The 15,219-nt window shown below is 62.1% G+C and overlaps 2 protein-coding genes across 2 annotated transcripts; one reads left to right on the top strand and one right to left on the bottom strand.

Moving 5' to 3' along the window:
- Positions 1-327: 327 nt before the first annotated feature.
- On the top strand, positions 328-11,690 carry PNKP (polynucleotide kinase 3'-phosphatase). Its single transcript, XM_010815230.4, has 17 exons — positions 328-411; positions 662-825; positions 1,471-1,517; positions 1,855-2,157; positions 2,538-2,617; positions 2,695-2,752; positions 2,834-2,941; positions 3,242-3,313; positions 4,041-4,089; positions 4,187-4,257; positions 4,348-4,440; positions 4,516-4,612; positions 4,689-4,750; positions 4,934-5,043; positions 5,121-5,208; positions 5,291-5,352; positions 5,439-11,690. Exons 2-17 carry the CDS (start codon positions 675-677, stop codon positions 5,554-5,556), a joined length of 1,569 nt encoding a protein of 522 aa, XP_010813532.2. The 5' UTR covers positions 328-411; positions 662-674; the 3' UTR covers positions 5,557-11,690.
- Positions 6,031-13,612, bottom strand: PTOV1 (PTOV1 extended AT-hook containing adaptor protein). The gene is given in 13 exon segments (NM_001083780.1): positions 6,031-6,154; positions 6,357-6,427; positions 6,510-6,707; positions 7,905-8,009; positions 8,160-8,217; positions 8,305-8,378; positions 8,466-8,552; positions 8,896-9,051; positions 10,201-10,308; positions 10,386-10,443; positions 10,513-10,595; positions 10,712-10,849; positions 13,288-13,612. Coding segments are annotated over 12 exon segments (1,248 nt in total). The 5' UTR covers positions 13,459-13,612; the 3' UTR covers positions 6,031-6,154; positions 6,357-6,415.
- Positions 13,613-15,219: the final 1,607 nt, after the last annotated feature.

Genomic DNA, 15,219 nt, shown 5'->3' with positions numbered 1-15,219 from the left:
ATCCTCACACTAGACGAGAAAACTGCAGCATTGCTGTCCCGACGGGGTTTCGTCAACTGACAATAACCTTAAAGAGAACTTCATGCCGCTGTAACTATCTCCGGCAAAAGGAAACATTAGACTTCAACGCGGAAAGAGGAAAATCTGTGAGCATGGAATCCACTCCCCCCTACAGGCCTGAGTCTCATACTGCAGCAGAGGAGATGAAGGTCAGAGCTGCAGAGGGACCTTAGGGTGCCTGGGCCTGAGAGGGCGGGGCTTATGCCGCAGCGGCGCCAATGCCCCGCCCACCTCGGTAGGAAGAGTCATTTCCGTGGGCGGAGAGACAGCAGCCAGCCGAGTCGCCGGCACAGCGCCTCCGGCAAGCCCTCCCCGGTCGGAAGTGGCGAATGAACCAAGCGGTGGGCAGGGGTGAGCGTGGGGCCGAGGCGAGAGCGCGAATTTTTCGGCCTTTGCCCTGGAAAGCGGGGGTCCAGTCTCCGGAGGTAGAGCGGGGCGTCGTCGCCTGGGAAACCGAGCTATCCCGAGGCCGACGAGTGGGTGGGACTTCCGGAACCTTTAGCGGAAGAAAGGAATTCCTAGTGGAGAAGGCGGGAGGAGGCGGGACTTCCTGTGGCAACTGAGGGCTGCCAGTCAAACCGGTTTCCCTATTTCCCCTTAGGCCGACTCCCAAAATGGCCAGGGTGGAGACCCAGGGTCGCCTGTGGCTGGAGAGCCCCGCTGGGGGAGCGCCTCCCATCTTCCTGCCCACAGGAGGGCAAGCTCTGGTCCTGGGCCGGGGACCCTTGACGCAGGTTACCGACCGGAAGTGCTCCCGAAACCAGGGTAGGCGGGGCGGGGCCTGAGCTGGACCGGGTGGTGTGGCGTGTGCTTAAGGAGCGGGAACACAGGCAGTTGGAAAGACAGGAGGGGATATGCTTGGCCACCATGCGGAACTGCGTGGTGCGGCCAGCCCCGAAGTTAGTAGGTGCCCCCTGTGGAGAGCACAGAAAGAAAAAGGGTACTTGACCTGGATTTAGCCAGACGCCTTGGACGGGAGCGGAGGGAGTCCATCCCGAGACACTTGTCACTGGGCAGAGAAGGGTAGTCACAAGTGCCGCGAAGACTTGAATGAGGCCACGACCCTTGTTAAGCAGAGAGCCGGTTCTATGGAGAAAAGTGCATATTGCGGGTCAAGCCCGGAATCTGCATCTTGTCAAGGTCCTACATTATCAAGGAGAAGCCATTTCTACACAGAAAAATACCTGCCGTCTCCCTAGGCGAGGACTAGTGTCCCAGGCAATTGTAAGGCCTTTATTGGCTCCTGCATGTCAAGGAGTGAGCCAGTCCTACTTAGAAAATAAACTGCTTCCTCCTGCCGAATGGCTGCTGTGGCCCCATCCTGTGGTTTGAAGCGGGGCGTGCTCCCCAGTAAGGAGGGAACCAGTCACCCAAGGATTCAGATCCTGACTCCACCCCTTCAATCTTCAGTGGAGCTGGTCGCTGACCCTGAGACTCGGACGGTGGCAGTGAAACAGGTACCGATTCCTTAACAAGAGGCAGCAGGCCTGGGGGTGAGGATGGAGGGTATGGAGAATCGTCACCCAGCGGGGAACGGGCCCAATTGGGAAAACCAGACTCTGGGAGGGGAACAGGTGTAGCCCGCTGCAACCGGGTAAACATCCATCCCCATTTAAAATGAGTAAGACTGGAGGCTGCTAATCTTCCCAGAGCCTGATTGGCGGTACACGGTGAAGAGGCGGGGCTCGAGGGTCTGATTGGCTGGTGGAGAACGGCGATTCCTTTCCCGGGTTATTTGATTGGAGGAGGTTGCCGGGGGGTGGGGCCAGCTCCAGTTACCGCCTCTCTCTACAGCTGGGAGTTAACCCCTCAACTGCCGGGACCCAGGAGCTGAGACCGGGTTTGAAGGGCGCACTGGGGGTGGGGGACACGCTGTATTTGGTCAATGGCCTCCACCCGCTGACCCTGCGCTGGGAAGAGGCCCTCACTCCAGAATCCCAGCCAGACACTCCACCCAGTACCCCTCCCGTGACCCGAGAGGGAGAGGAGGAAAATGTTGAGCAGCAGAAAAAGCGGATAAGGAAGTCATCCCCTGGCTGGGAGACCTTCGAGAAGCTGCTGGTGTTCACAGCACCTGGTGTGAAGGCTCGGGGCAAGGTGAGGCCCAAGCTGAAGACTGAGCTCTAGCACAGTCCAGTTAACACCCAAACAAAACTTAGCTCCCATTTGGATTTTCGTGGTTATTAGTCCCCAAAAGTGAAATGGAAGGAGGCTGGGTCGGATACGAAACCCATTTTAAAGATTGAAATACTGAGGGGCTCAGGAGGAATGGGAGGTGGTAGAGAAGATTTCACTCTCTGCTGTCCGGGTGGCATCCTTGTCCTTACATAGGATGGGTAGGCCTGCTGTGACTGGGTTTCCCCATCTGTAAGGGGCGGGCGGTCATAGTCCCAGCTTGCAGAATTGATGCGAACCAGCCTGTGAGCTAGGTGGACCAGAGGTGTAACAGTGCTGCTCTTTTTTCTGGGTGACGCCAGGTGGCTGGTTTTGATCTGGACGGGACCCTCATCACCACACGTTCTGGGAAGGTCTTTCCCACTGGCCCCAGTGACTGGAGGTGATTGGAGGCAGTAGGAGGGGATGCTGAGGCGCTTCCGGGCCCCAGGTCACCTTGCGCTTCCTCGCCCGCCCTAGGATCTTGTACCTAGAGATTCCGCGGAAGCTCCGGGAACTAGCCGCCAAGGGTTACAAGGTGTGTGCCCCGTGGGGGCCGGCTCACAAGGCGGGCCTGGGCCTGATGAGGGGCCCGGGTGACACCCCGTCTCCTTCACAGCTGGTGATCTTCACCAACCAGATGGGCATCGGGCGCGGAAAGCTGCGAGCGGAGGAGTTCAAAGCTAAGGTGGAGGCTGTGGTGGAGAAGCTAGGGGTCCCCTTTCAGGTATGGCTGCACGGGAGGCTGAAGGACTATGTAGAGGGACAGAGAGGCTGAGACAGGGGCCAGAGATAGCGCGGTGGGCCGGAAAGGAGGAAACAAAGACCCGGGGAGAAGGTGTGACATGGTGAGCCAGTTGGGGAGTGGGTGGGAGCCCCAGGGGTGGTTATGCTGACAGATGCCTTGTAAGTGGTGCTCACCTTGGTGAGGGTTGGAGTGGTGTCTTTGGGATTCAGGTGCCCTTGAAGGACTCTGGGTGTCGGAGCAAGAGTCAAGGATGGTGTCTGACCCCCACCCCACCCACAGGTGCTGGTGGCCACGCACGCAGGCTTGTACCGGAAGCCAGTGAGCGGCATGTGGGACCACCTGCAGGAGCAGGTGAGCCTCCGACTCCCAGGGCTCCGCGCCCGTCTGCCCACTCCAGGTCTCTGCTCCATGACCTTCCCTGTCACCCCCTCCCCAGGCCTGGCCGCCTCAGTTTTTTTGCTATCATGTCCTAGTGCTGGTGGGTGAGGCCAGTGCTTTTAAACTCGGAAAACCGGAGTGGTCTAGAGAGAAATCACCTGTGGATTCATTCATGGGTTTGCTCTTCAGAACAAACAAAGCTTCTTGAGCTGAACGTATTAGTGGACAAGACAGACCTGCCTGCGCCCGGGTGCTCCTGGACTAGGGAGGGCGCGGACGATGATAAGTGTGTTGATGGATGTGTAAACAGTGAGGGTGCGGCCAGGTGTTGATTAAAGGTGGTGAGGGAGCCGTGTGTCATCTGAGGAAAGAGCAGAGTAACAGCAAGTGCAAGGATCTTGAGGTGGATGGGGTCTGGTGTGTTCGCGGGCAGGGAGGAGGCCTGGGTGGCTACCGCTGAGCGGGTGAGGGGGGCGAGTGGGAGGTCAGACTGCGTGGGGTCCGGGGCCGCGCCCGGTGGGAGCGGGCGCCCTCTGGCGGCCGCTTGTAGAACAGACGGTGAAGCGGCTGAGAAGTGGCTGAGGTCTCAGAGGCTGGAGGGCACGCCTAATGCGGGGCACCGACGGAGGAGGACCCGTTAGTGCGACAGATGTGGGCGTGGGTCCCTTACTGCCTCTCATGTGTCCCCATCCCTGCCCAGGCCAACGAGGGCGTGCCCATCTCCATCGGGGACAGCGTCTTTGTGGGAGGTAAGGGCCTTGGGCTGGGGAGGTGAGTGGGTTCTGGGCGCTGATGGGGACGGGCCGCCCCCAAGGATGCGGGTGGAGACGGGGCTCCGTGTTCCAGACGCAGCGGGACGCCCAGCCAACTGGGCCCCTGGGCGCAAGAAGAAAGACTTCTCCTGTGCAGACCGCCTGGTGAGTGCCCCACACGATCCCGCCCCCGGAGCCCGCCCCCACCCCGCCCCATCCCACCCCACCCCACACAACTTGCGCCCTCGCCTGCAGTTCGCCCTGAACGTGGGCCTGCCATTCACCACACCAGAGGAGTTCTTTCTCAAGTGGCCCGCGACCCGCTTCGAGCTCCCAGCCTTTGACCCGGTGAGGCCTGAAGGGCGGTGCGGGGGGCGCACAGGGATGGGGCCGGGTCTCTCTCATCTTGTCTGTCCCTCCTAGAGGAGCGTCGCCCGCTCTGGGCCTCTCTGCCTCCCCGAGTCCAGCTCCCTCTTAAGCTCAGACCCGGAGGTGGTCGTCGCCGTGGGATTTCCTGGGGGTGAGACTCCCTGACCCCCAGAAGCCCCAGCCCCTTTCCGACTCCTCAGGCCCCACTCACCCTGCACCCTTCACAGCCGGGAAGTCCACCTTCCTCCGGGAGCATCTCGTGTCAGCCGGATACGTCCACGTGAACAGGGTAGGACTTGGTTTTCATTGCCCCCCGACCCCACAAGAACTGTCCTCTTGGTCTCCACTCCCTGGACAGCTGTCCTTTCTGACTCTCCGTCACTCTGCCTCGGTGTCCCCCCCCCACCGGCCCTCGGTCCCTGTGCCCCTGGGTCTCCCAGGCCCCATCCCTGATCTCTCTCTGGGTCTCCAGGACACTCTGGGCTCATGGCAGCGCTGTGTGACCGCATGTGAGGCAGCCCTGAAGCAGAGGAAACCGGTCGTGATCGACAACACAAACCCCGACGTCCAGAGCCGGGCCAGGTACCGGGGTCCCAGGGAAGGTCCCTGGAGGGCGGCCCCGGGCCCTTTACCAAGCCCCCCGCCCTCCTCTCCCCAAGGTACATCAAGTGTGCCCGGGATGCGGGCGTGCCCTGCCGCTGCTTCCTCTTCAGTGCCACCGTGGAGCAGGCGCGCCACAACAACCGGGTGAGCGAGCACCCCCAGCGCCCCCAGTCCCCCCAGACCCCACCGAGCCTTGGCCTCACCGGCCCCACCTCTGCCCCTGCAGTTCCGGGAGATGACAGACTCCTCCCACGTGCCCGTGTCCGACATCGTCATTTATGGCTACAGGTGGGGGCCGCAGGGTGAGGGGGGGGGGACATCGGGGTGAGCCCCAAGGTTGGGCCTCGCCTCCAGCCCGCACCCTCTGCCACCAGGAAGCAGTTCGAGGCCCCCACGCTGGCAGAAGGCTTCGCGGCCGTCCTGGAGATCCCATTTCGGCTGCATGTGGCACCGCAGCTCGAGCGGCTGTACCGCCAGTTCTCAGAGGGCTGAGCCATCCTGCACCGCACCCCCCCCCCACCCCCCCCCCCACCCGGCCCTCGCCCCTCACCACAATAAATGCTATTTTTCCTAACTCTTGGCCAGCATTTTGCTGGGAAGAAGTGTGGTTCACCCAGCCAGGCCAGCAGCACAGACCTGCTGGGCTCAGGGTCCCAGGAAGGCGCTAATGGGGACTCTGCCCCCTGGGGGGCCCCTGCCTCTCCTGGGTTGGAGAGATTTATGTTGGTGGCAGCTGGAACCTGCCTGGCCCTGCCTCGTGTCTGCTTCCAGCCGAGTGAGGCCCATGGAAGCCACAGGGCAGGGAGGGCAGCCTGGGAGCAGCTGCAGGAAGAACCCTGGAAGACTTGGAGCAGAAGGTACCACCCAGGCTGGGCAGCTCTGTGCGCGGTGGCATCCTCTCCCAGCTCAGATGAGGGGCCCGGCCTCTCTGGAGGCGGGAGTCTGAACAGAGCCAAGTGGCCAGACGGCTTTTAAAAGACTTTATTGGGGAAACGTACAGGGTGGGGGGCTGTCCTCGGAGACATCTCAGGACGTGGTCCTCCATCTCGCCGGGCGGGCACAGTCCCCAGAGGCCCCTGCTCAGAAGCATCTGATAGGGGTGGGGGGTGGGGGGCATAGAGGAGGACTGGGTGGGGGACCCCGCACCCCGCCCCAGGCCAGAAGCCTCCCAGGGGCTCAGCGGGGGCGGGCAGGCCTCTCCCTCTCTCATCTCCTGTAAGCCAGGGTCACACCACCTCCCAACCGCAGGCGTGTCCACGGGGCCCTCCTGCCCTGGGCCGGCTGCCACTCACCAGTCTTCGCAGGGGCCTCATCTGTGACTCCTGGAGAGGCCCGGCCCCAGGGGGGCCCACTACCCTCCCATCTGTGGGGAAGGACAGTAGGGAGGAGTCAGCCGCGGGCCGGGGCGGGTTGGGGAGAAGCGGCACAGCGAGGGGGGCCCTCACCCCTCGCTGCTGCTGCTCCTGCTCCAGGTTCCGCTGCAGCACCTGCTGCTGGTTGGCGATGACGCGCCGGATGCCGTTGACGAAGTTGCTCTGATCGTGGGGGATGAGGCCAATGAAGATCTTCTTCTCCGAGGAGTACAGGAGCATGAGCACGCGGACCTCGCAGGAGGCCTTGTAGGAGAAGTGCACGCAGCCCGCCTGGCGGCGCAGAGAGCAGTCACAGCCAGCCCTCAGCGCACTCCTTCCCTTGAGAGCCCGCGTCCAGAGGACAGAGCATTCCGGGCTGTCCCCAGGCCTGTCACCACTCTCAGGAGGGGACCTGAGACAGAAGCGCCTGCCCGAGGGTCCTCCCAGCACGCTCCGGTGATCCTGTGACCCCCACGCCGACTGGGCGAGCACCCAGGCACCAGGACCAGCCACAGCCGTGACGGACAGCACCGCACACAAGCCACCCCACGCTAGGGGAGAGACGGCGGGGCCCCAGGGCGGCCTCCACTGGGGAAACCCTAGAGGCAGTCGAGAGCAAGGAGGCTGGGCAGGTGACGCACCCCGTGGCTCAGCACCACAGCACCCACAGGTACCAAGCGCCTCCCGACCCATCTCACCGGATCCTCGCCCTCTGCAGGCCCGGGCGTCACCATCCCTATCTCCCAGGCTGAGAGCTTGAGGCCCCGCGGGCCCCCAGAAGAGGCTGTGCCGCCGTTGGCTGTGCGCCACCACGGGGACCAGCGGTGACAGGGCCAGGGGAAGGCGCTCCCAGCACCCACCGGAGCTGAGAGCCTGCAGGGGTGCTCACAGTAAGGTCTCCCTGAGGAAACTCTGAGCTTTTCAACTCTTATTTACCACAAAAGGCATACACAACCAGCCCCTCAAAGGCACTGAAGCACGACTATGATGCCTTCAGCTGATTTAGAAAGAAATGCTGAGCTAGGACAGCCGGACCCAGTAGAGCAAACACCCAAAAGCAGACACGGACAGCTGTGGCTTCAGGAGCCCAACACCCTTGCTTCCCAGAGGGAGAGACTGAGGCCTGCAGAGCAGAGGGACCAATTGAGACGCGCAGCAGATGAGACCCGGGGCTAAGAGCGCGGGCTGGAGGAAGACAGACCCCGACCCAGGGAAGGGCGAGGACACGGGGCAGTAAGGGCCTGGAAGCAGGGGTTAACCCAGACAGCGAGCAGGACCCAGAGGCCCAGCACGTGCGGGCACAGCCTCTGAGCCTCAGTTTCCCCATCTGTGAACCGGGGTCAGGACAAGTGATGTCCACGCAAACAGCACTGCATGCTTCCCCAGGGCTGGTTCTGGGGGAACCTCCCCTCCGTCTCCTTTCGGTTTCTGCGCCCCGAGTCGCTCTGTTTGGGGTCGTCAGCCCGGCGCGCGGCCCGCCCCACTCACAAAGCCATTGTCCATGATCCGGCACAGGCTCTTCAGCGTCTCCAGGTCCTTGGTGAAGTGGAACTGCACCAAGCGGGAGTTCCGGAAGAGCGGCACCAGCGTGGTCTGCAGGGCCCAGGGGCGGCTTCATGAGGCCCCCACCCAGTGGCCACCCGGCGACCCCGCACCTCACCCCGGCTGTGACCCCCTCGAAGCCAGGCCTGCAGCACCCCCACCCCCGCCCGGGGGTGGAGGCAGGCGCCCCTCCCCGCTCACCAGGAGCTGCTGCGGGATGAGCTGCATGTACAGCTTCCTCGGCCACTGCTCGGTCCTCCTGCGGGGACACGCCTGCAGTTCAGGAGGCGGGGCTCCCTCCAGCCCCGCCCCCGCCTTCCAGCCCCGCCCCCTGCCCACCACTCACAGGATCTCCCCTTGGTTCACATAGATGTGCGAGGGCAGCCACCGCTTAGACCGGCTGTGGGGCTCAGGCCTGGGCTTTTGCGGGGAAGAGGCTCAGGTCAGGAGTGGAAGGCGCCCTGGGTCAGTGACGAAGCACTGGTCCTAAGGTCCCCTTGGCCTCACCTCCTGCCACTCCATGACTCCGCTCCACGCCAGGAACTTGTTGTTGACGATCTGGACGGGGCCTGCCACGCCACCAGGTCCCACTGCCTGTGGGAGGAGACAGGTGGGCTGGTGCCCCAGGCTCCCCAGAGGAGCCTGGGAACCTGGAGGCTGCCCCAAGGCCCAGCCCCGCCTCGGACCCCTGCCGGGCTTGTGTTTCCAGGCTGCCCACAGGCCTAGAGGACTCCCCAGTGCTGGCCCAGCCCCGCTGCCCCCGTGCCCTCGGCTGGGACACTTTCAGGTGAAGGGGACGCTGTGAACCGCTGATGAGGTGGGAGCATGGTGCGCACACACCCCGTCCTGCCAGACTGCTGTGCCCGCCAGCCCGTCCAGCTCCCTGTGCCCCCCGGCCCTGCAGAGCCTCAGGGTGAGTGGCAGCCCCAGGGCACACCTGTTTCCGGGTGGTGATGACCTGCCGGATGGCGTTGACGAAGCCGCTCTGGTCGTAGGGGATGAGGCCCATGAAGATCTTCTTCTTGGACGAGTACAGCAGCATGAGCACGCGCACCTCGCATGGGGAGATGTGCGGGAAGAGCATGCAGCCCGCCTGCGGGAGGGCGGGCATCAAGGGGCAGAAACCCTCCAAGGGACCAGGGCCACCGCGGCCTAAGAACCCGCACCTCGGTGTCGGCCCCACGGTGATCTGGGGTCAGGACAGGGGCCCCATGTTGGGAGGTGAGGGTCCTGAGAGGGCTCCATCTCCCACGCCCGCCCCCCACCCCAGGCCGGCCCTGTCCCGGGAGCCTGGGCCCAGCGGACAGAGGCCACCACACCGGGGGGAGACGCCAGACCAGAGCCGGGGAGCAGACCCAGCTCTGCGTCCTCCTAGCTTTGACCCAAGGCAAGTCACCTCTGCACCTCAGTTACCCGATCTGTACAATGGCATAACAACAGTGCCCACAGCAAGTGCCACGTAAACGCCTGTTGCATGAGAAGCTACTGCCTCCTCGGTGGGACTGCAGGAGAACCTGAGCCCCATAGGCGTCCCTGTCCCCACCGGGGTGGAGCAGGCGTGCTCTCAGCAAACAGTGCTGAACCAGGCAGGAGAGACCCCCCCACACCTGTCAATCCCACGAAGAAAGGGAGGACCGCACAGCGCCCCCTGAAGACCACAGCCGGGAGGCAGGCTGTCCCAGAGGGGACGGAGGACTGGAGGGACCCCAGAGCAGAGCCCTCTGGGCAGCTTCCCTTGGGCAGCTGCTGGAAACGTGCCCACGCCAGCTGTGTCTGAACCCTGACTCTTAACAACCTCACCAGCTCGAGTTTACTGAGCACCCACTACTCTCAGACCACTGCCTCGGTTTTACACAAATGCCCTAGCTCCCCCTAGGGGACCGCAGATAAGAACTATTCCCTGTTCCAGCTCTTTCCCATCACCCCCACTTCCAGGTCCCTGCCAGGGGCTGTGGCCCCAACAAGCTCCTGGCTCGGCGGAGGGCGGGCCCAGGCCCCTCCCTTTGCTCCTGTGCTCCATGCCCGCCACGGCCTGGCCTGGCGGAGAGCTGGGTTCCTCTGCTGTCCCCTCTAAGCAGTGAGACCCCAGTTCACAGGGACGGGGGATGCCCCCGGAGGTCTCCCCGGACCCTGCCACCTGCCTGATTGTCCCAGCAGAGCTCTGCCTACCACTTTACTTGGTCACCACGGTGTTCCCAGGGCCTCTGTCCCCACCCGCCCCCATCACCCCTGCCCAACTCACGAAGCCGTTGCCCATGACCCGGCAGAGCCCCTTGAGGGAGTCACAGTCTCTGTTGGTGAAGTGGAACTGCGCCAGCTGGGAGTTGCGGAACAGGGGGCCCAGGGTGGTCTGGGGGCGACATGGGGGCAGCAGGGTCAGGGCTGGGCAGGTGCTCGTGGCCGGGGCGGGTAAGGGTGGGGTCTCACCAGCAGCTGCTGCGGGATCAGTTGCATGATCAGCTTCTGCGGCCACTGGTCAGTCTCCCTGCAGGAGGAGAGGGTCAGGAGGGCGCACCCCCTCCGCCACCCACCCTCGCACCCTGCCCGCACTTACAGGTTCTCGCCCTGGTTCACGTAGGCCTGGCAGGGAAGAGCCCGCTTCAGCTTCGCGGTGGAGTCCGAGTAGGGTCTGCGCTTCTGTGGTGGGGGCAGAGGGGTCTCTGGACACAGCCCAGCTGTACGGGCTGGCTGCCTACCTGCGGGACCCCCAAATCAGCCCCCACCCTGCAGACTCGCAGGCCGCGGGTGCTCACCTCCTGCCACTCCAGGACACCGCTCCAGGCCAGCAGCTTGTTGCTGAGCCGGTGCTCACCAACGGCCAGGCCCCCGAGGGCGAGTCCAGGCGAGGAGGGCCCGATGGGGCCCAGGGCCCCAAAGACCCGAGCACCTTGCTGCGGGAGAGGGGGAGGCAATTGAGGAGCTGCCCCCACACACCCCAGAAGGGACACCCCAACCTCCAGACCCCAGGCCCCCTGCGGCAAATTGCCCCAGGCAGTCTCCAAACCCTTTCTTCCAGAGCTGACACTCAGACTGGGTGGCCCCCACGTCCTTTTCTGCCCGGCCTGCCTGTCCTCTCAACGCTGGTCCCTGAAAGCGACCAGCTGCTTCCCCTTCAGCCTTTGCTCGGGCCAGGCTCTGCCCTGGCCTGCCATGCCCTCCCCTTCAAGAGATGCGCCCCACTCATCCTCCCAGGATCATCAATTTTGGGTCCCTCTATTGAGATACGACTCTCAGAACACCCCACGACACACAGCCAGACGCACACCAGCTTGCCCCATCCCGCCCAAGCACAGAACTCTCTTCCACGGTTCCCCCGGCCCTGGAGAGAGAATCCAGGCTCTCCCCCGGCTCCCGCCAGGCGGGCTCCAGCCCTCCCTCACGCAGCCCAGTCTGCAGCCACTTCAGGCTGACCCTGGGGAGGCGGGAGGAAGCGACCGGAAGCACAGAGAACAGAACTCTGGGAACCGGGAGCCAGACGACAAACGGAGGGTCTCCCAAACACAGTGTCTTGAGAGCATCTGCAGCACACCACAATGTTGGCAGGACAAAGCCAAGCAGGACACATCCTACTCGTGGGGCACTATCCCGTCATCTCTAAACACACACACACCAAAAACATCTCAAAACAAACAAGGGGGAGTTTTGGACTGCGGGGCAGCAGGAAACTCGAAAACCTCTCTAGTAGGCGCCTCCAGGCAGCCAGAAAAAATAAAAGTGGTTATTTTCATCTTACTACTAATGAGTATTTTTTTCCAAATTTCCTATAAAGCACACAGGTGTCTTCTGCCCCAGAATATGAGACAGGAAAAACTATATTTCGCAAGAGCTTAAAAGGCAAAGAAATCTGAGCCAAGCGTGCTCTCCGTGTGGGCAGGTGGTTCTGGGATTCAGACAATCCAGTGAGATCAGGAAGAAAGGCAGAGGGCTTCCCGCTCTAAGAACATGGTGGTGTGTGTTCCTGAGATGGAGATAGACCGTTGGAGCCCTGGGTGCGTAGGCACCACGGCCAGAGCCCATAACATCCAACAAACTAGTTAGATCACACAACTGTAGAAGCCCTTGGGATCCAGACAAACGCACTTAAGGACCTGGGTCATGTGAGCACCAGGGACACCTGTTTAAACTCCGCCGTATTTCTAGCCATCAGACTAACCACGCTTTAATCTGCGGGGTGAAGATCAGAGAAGCTTAAGCCCAGCTCTCAACGAATGCAGGATGAGCATCAAGGTGGAGGGGCACGTTTAAGGACTAGACCTAAATGCAATCCTAAAAGGAAATCTCACATCTGGACAGGTGTGCATGTAAACTGGCTGTACCTCCCACATGTGTTTTGCTAGTCACTGCATAGGAAGCCTTTTTAGTACTTGAAAAAAGATGAAAGCCTTAGGACGCACGTTTAAGGACCCAGGACACGCTTGTGAACAAGAGGACATGAACGCTAAGAAACTGGGAAGCAATGGAGTCAAGGGTGATGTTTAAGAGCAGAGAGGTGTTCAGAGTCCGGGCATCTGACTCTTAACATCAAGAAAACCTGCTCAAGGCTGGTGTGCAGCTGCCACAGGTCCCCGCCACGTACAACGGTGAGGCAGGGTATTTATTAATTAGCCCCAGGTTAGGGTAAACGGCGCATCTGAGCAAGCGTGTCACAGTTTAGCTGTGCGTGATTTTTAACGTTGGGATGTGTGAATTTACCGCCCCAAAAACCTTAGGAAGATTTTTGAGAAGTATGTACAGGTTGTGGGTCTGGGGAAGCGTGTCTAACTTAGCGTCCCTGCGAAGCTATGTTTATGTTTAAGATCTGGGCTTGCCGTGATCAGTGGGGACATCCCACACCTGGGCAAGCGCGCAAACGAACCCCGGGCGCACACGCCACGGGCGCCCTGCTGAACGCCCCCGGGGGCAACACCTGGGCGCCCGACTGCGAGACGCGGGGCCCCTCGCCAGCGCCCCCCGCTCCTCCCCCATCTCCAGCTTCCCTGCGCGGAGAGAGAGCAACTTTCCAATTGGAAAAACAACAGTACATGCCGACCGTCCGCCCGCCCCCCACCCAGCGTTCGAATCAGGCCGCGGAGTCAGCAGTAATTTGAGCCCTTGCCACCCCCGTACCCCACCCCCGCCACCCCATCCCGAACGCGAAACAAAGGGGAGAGCCCGGCGCGTACCACCCAGGGGGTTTCACGGGGGGAGCGGGTCCCAGGCGGGACCACCCTTCGGGTCACCGGAGAAACCCCCGAGGGGGTGGGAGCCGGGGGACAAAGACACCAGCCCGGGGGAGGGGCCGGCGGGGGCGGGGCCGTGGAAAGCTCTGGAAAAAGGGCGGGGGGCTCACCATGGGAGGGGCCGAGCGAGCCCGGATCCGTGGCGGCTGCGGTCCCCGAGGGCTGGCCGGCCAGGAGCGCGAGCGGGCGGCGCGCGCCGTGAAGGGCCGCAGGGGGCGGCCTCGACCCCCGAGGGGGCCCCCAGCGCCGGAGCGGTGCGGGGCGCGGCGCGGACGGACCATGGCGGGCGCGGGCCGAGCGGGCTGGGGGGCTGCCACGGGCCGCACGGGGGGCTGCGGGCTGCGCCGACTGAGGGGCGCGGGCGCGCGGCTCCGGGGGAGACGGGCCGGGCTGTACCAAGCGCAGGGGACGCGCCTCCGGAGAGGGGTCGCCGCGGCCGAACCACTGCGGCGAGCAGGGGAGCGCGGCGCGTACCAACCGCGTCCGCGAGGGGGCGTGGCCGGGGCGTACCAAACGGGGCGGAGGGGGGTGCCAGGGAAAGGGTGTGTGGGGCGGGGAACTCGGCAATTGGACGGGGCCGTGGGCCGCACGCGCACGAAATGGAGGGGCTGAGAGGACGTGAAAGAAACCACCTCAGGGGGCGGGACTGGGAGGCCACACCGAAGGGAGACGGGGCGGGAGGCGGGGAATGAACGTAGAGGGTGATACTAAGCGGGCTCCAGGCCTGGGGGGGCATGCCGGGCGGCGGAACCGGGAGACTACGTCGGGACGCGTCAGAAACAGAGGGAGGAAGGAATAATAGGCCTGGAGGCAAAGGAACCGACCTAGAGGTTCGGAAATACGGATCGTTCCAGAAACTCAGGAGAGGACTTAGGGTTTCAAGGCAGTGACGTGGCCAGGCGGGCGAGGGACCACAACTCCCAGCGGCCTCCGCGCGGCTTGGGCGGAGCCGGCGGTCCCATAGCTGCGTGCCCATTGGCTCCCGCGACCTAGGCTCCGCCCGCCTCCCTCTTCTCCTTGCCACTCGGCACTCAGGGCCATTCATTGATTCGCTCATTCACTGAGATTAAAGGACTGCGTATTCACATGCTGCTGCTGCTGCTGCTGCTGCTGCTGCTGCTAAGTCGCTTCAGTCATGTCTGACTCTGTGCGACCCCAGAGACGGCAGCCCACCAGGCTCCCCCGTCCCTGGGATTCTCCAGGCAACAACACTGGAGTGGGTTGCTATTTCCTTCTCCAGTGCATGAAAGTGAAAAGTGAAAGTGAAGTCGCTCAGTCGTGTCCGACTCTTCGCGACCCCATGGACTGCAGCCTACCAGGCTCCTCCGTCCTTGGGATTTTCCAAGCAGGAGTACTGGAGTGGGGTGCCATTGCCTTCTCCGATTCACATGCTAGTTCTTGTGTATAACATTTCTTGCTTCAGTTTCCTTGTTTTTTAAATGTGGATATTAGCTATCCCTAAAATGGCTATGAGAATCAAATGAGTTGATAAACCATTAGATCGGTATTTGGCACAGTGACGACGTAAATGATAGTTTTTCTCCTTTTAAAATCATTATTAGTGCCATTTCCAGTTCTGTGCTGGGCACCAATTGTGGTGACCAAAGAGACCAGCCCCACTGGAGAAAATAAATAATCGCATTTTGTGATGTGTTACAAATAGAGCAAATGCACACTATTTATGGGGGGTGGGATGATGATGACCGTGAGAACTCAGCAAAGTGACCTTTAGGCAGCCTGCAAGTCCACATAGGCTGCAAGAGTGTGCTAAGATGAGGGATCAGCCAGGGCACAAATCCTGAGAATGCAAGGGAACCGGGGGGTGGGGGGAGGTGGGGGGCAGCACGACTGGAGCAGAGTGAGGGTGAAGGAGAGCTGAGGAAGCAGAATGGCCAGGTGCCACAAGCCGGGTCCTATAGCCTCACGATGGAATTTGGATTTTAGTCTCACTTTGCTGGGGAACCATCAAAAGGTTTTTATCAAGGAAGTGACAAAGTCTCATTTACATTTTAAACAAATCATTCACAAATGCATAGAGTCAT

This window comes from Bos taurus, chromosome 18, assembly GCF_002263795.3.
Source record: "Bos taurus isolate L1 Dominette 01449 registration number 42190680 breed Hereford chromosome 18, ARS-UCD2.0, whole genome shotgun sequence".
In the NCBI taxonomy this organism is placed as follows: Eukaryota; Metazoa; Chordata; class Mammalia; order Artiodactyla; family Bovidae; genus Bos; species Bos taurus.
Note: the sequence above shows the minus strand (reverse complement) of the source record. Positions and strands in the feature narration are given on the sequence as shown.

Excerpts from the sequence above, each read along its gene's own strand:
- PNKP (XM_010815230.4), top strand. The coding sequence starts at position 675 with ATGGCCAGGGTGGAGACCCAGGGTCGCCTGTGGCTGGAGAGCCCCGCT. Across the intron at positions 2,158-2,537 it reads GTGTGAAGGCTCGGGGCAAG|GTGGCTGGTTTTGATCTGGA; the intron begins GTGAGGCCCAAG and ends GGGTGACGCCAG. Across the intron at positions 2,753-2,833 it reads TAGCCGCCAAGGGTTACAAG|CTGGTGATCTTCACCAACCA; the intron begins GTGTGTGCCCCG and ends TCTCCTTCACAG.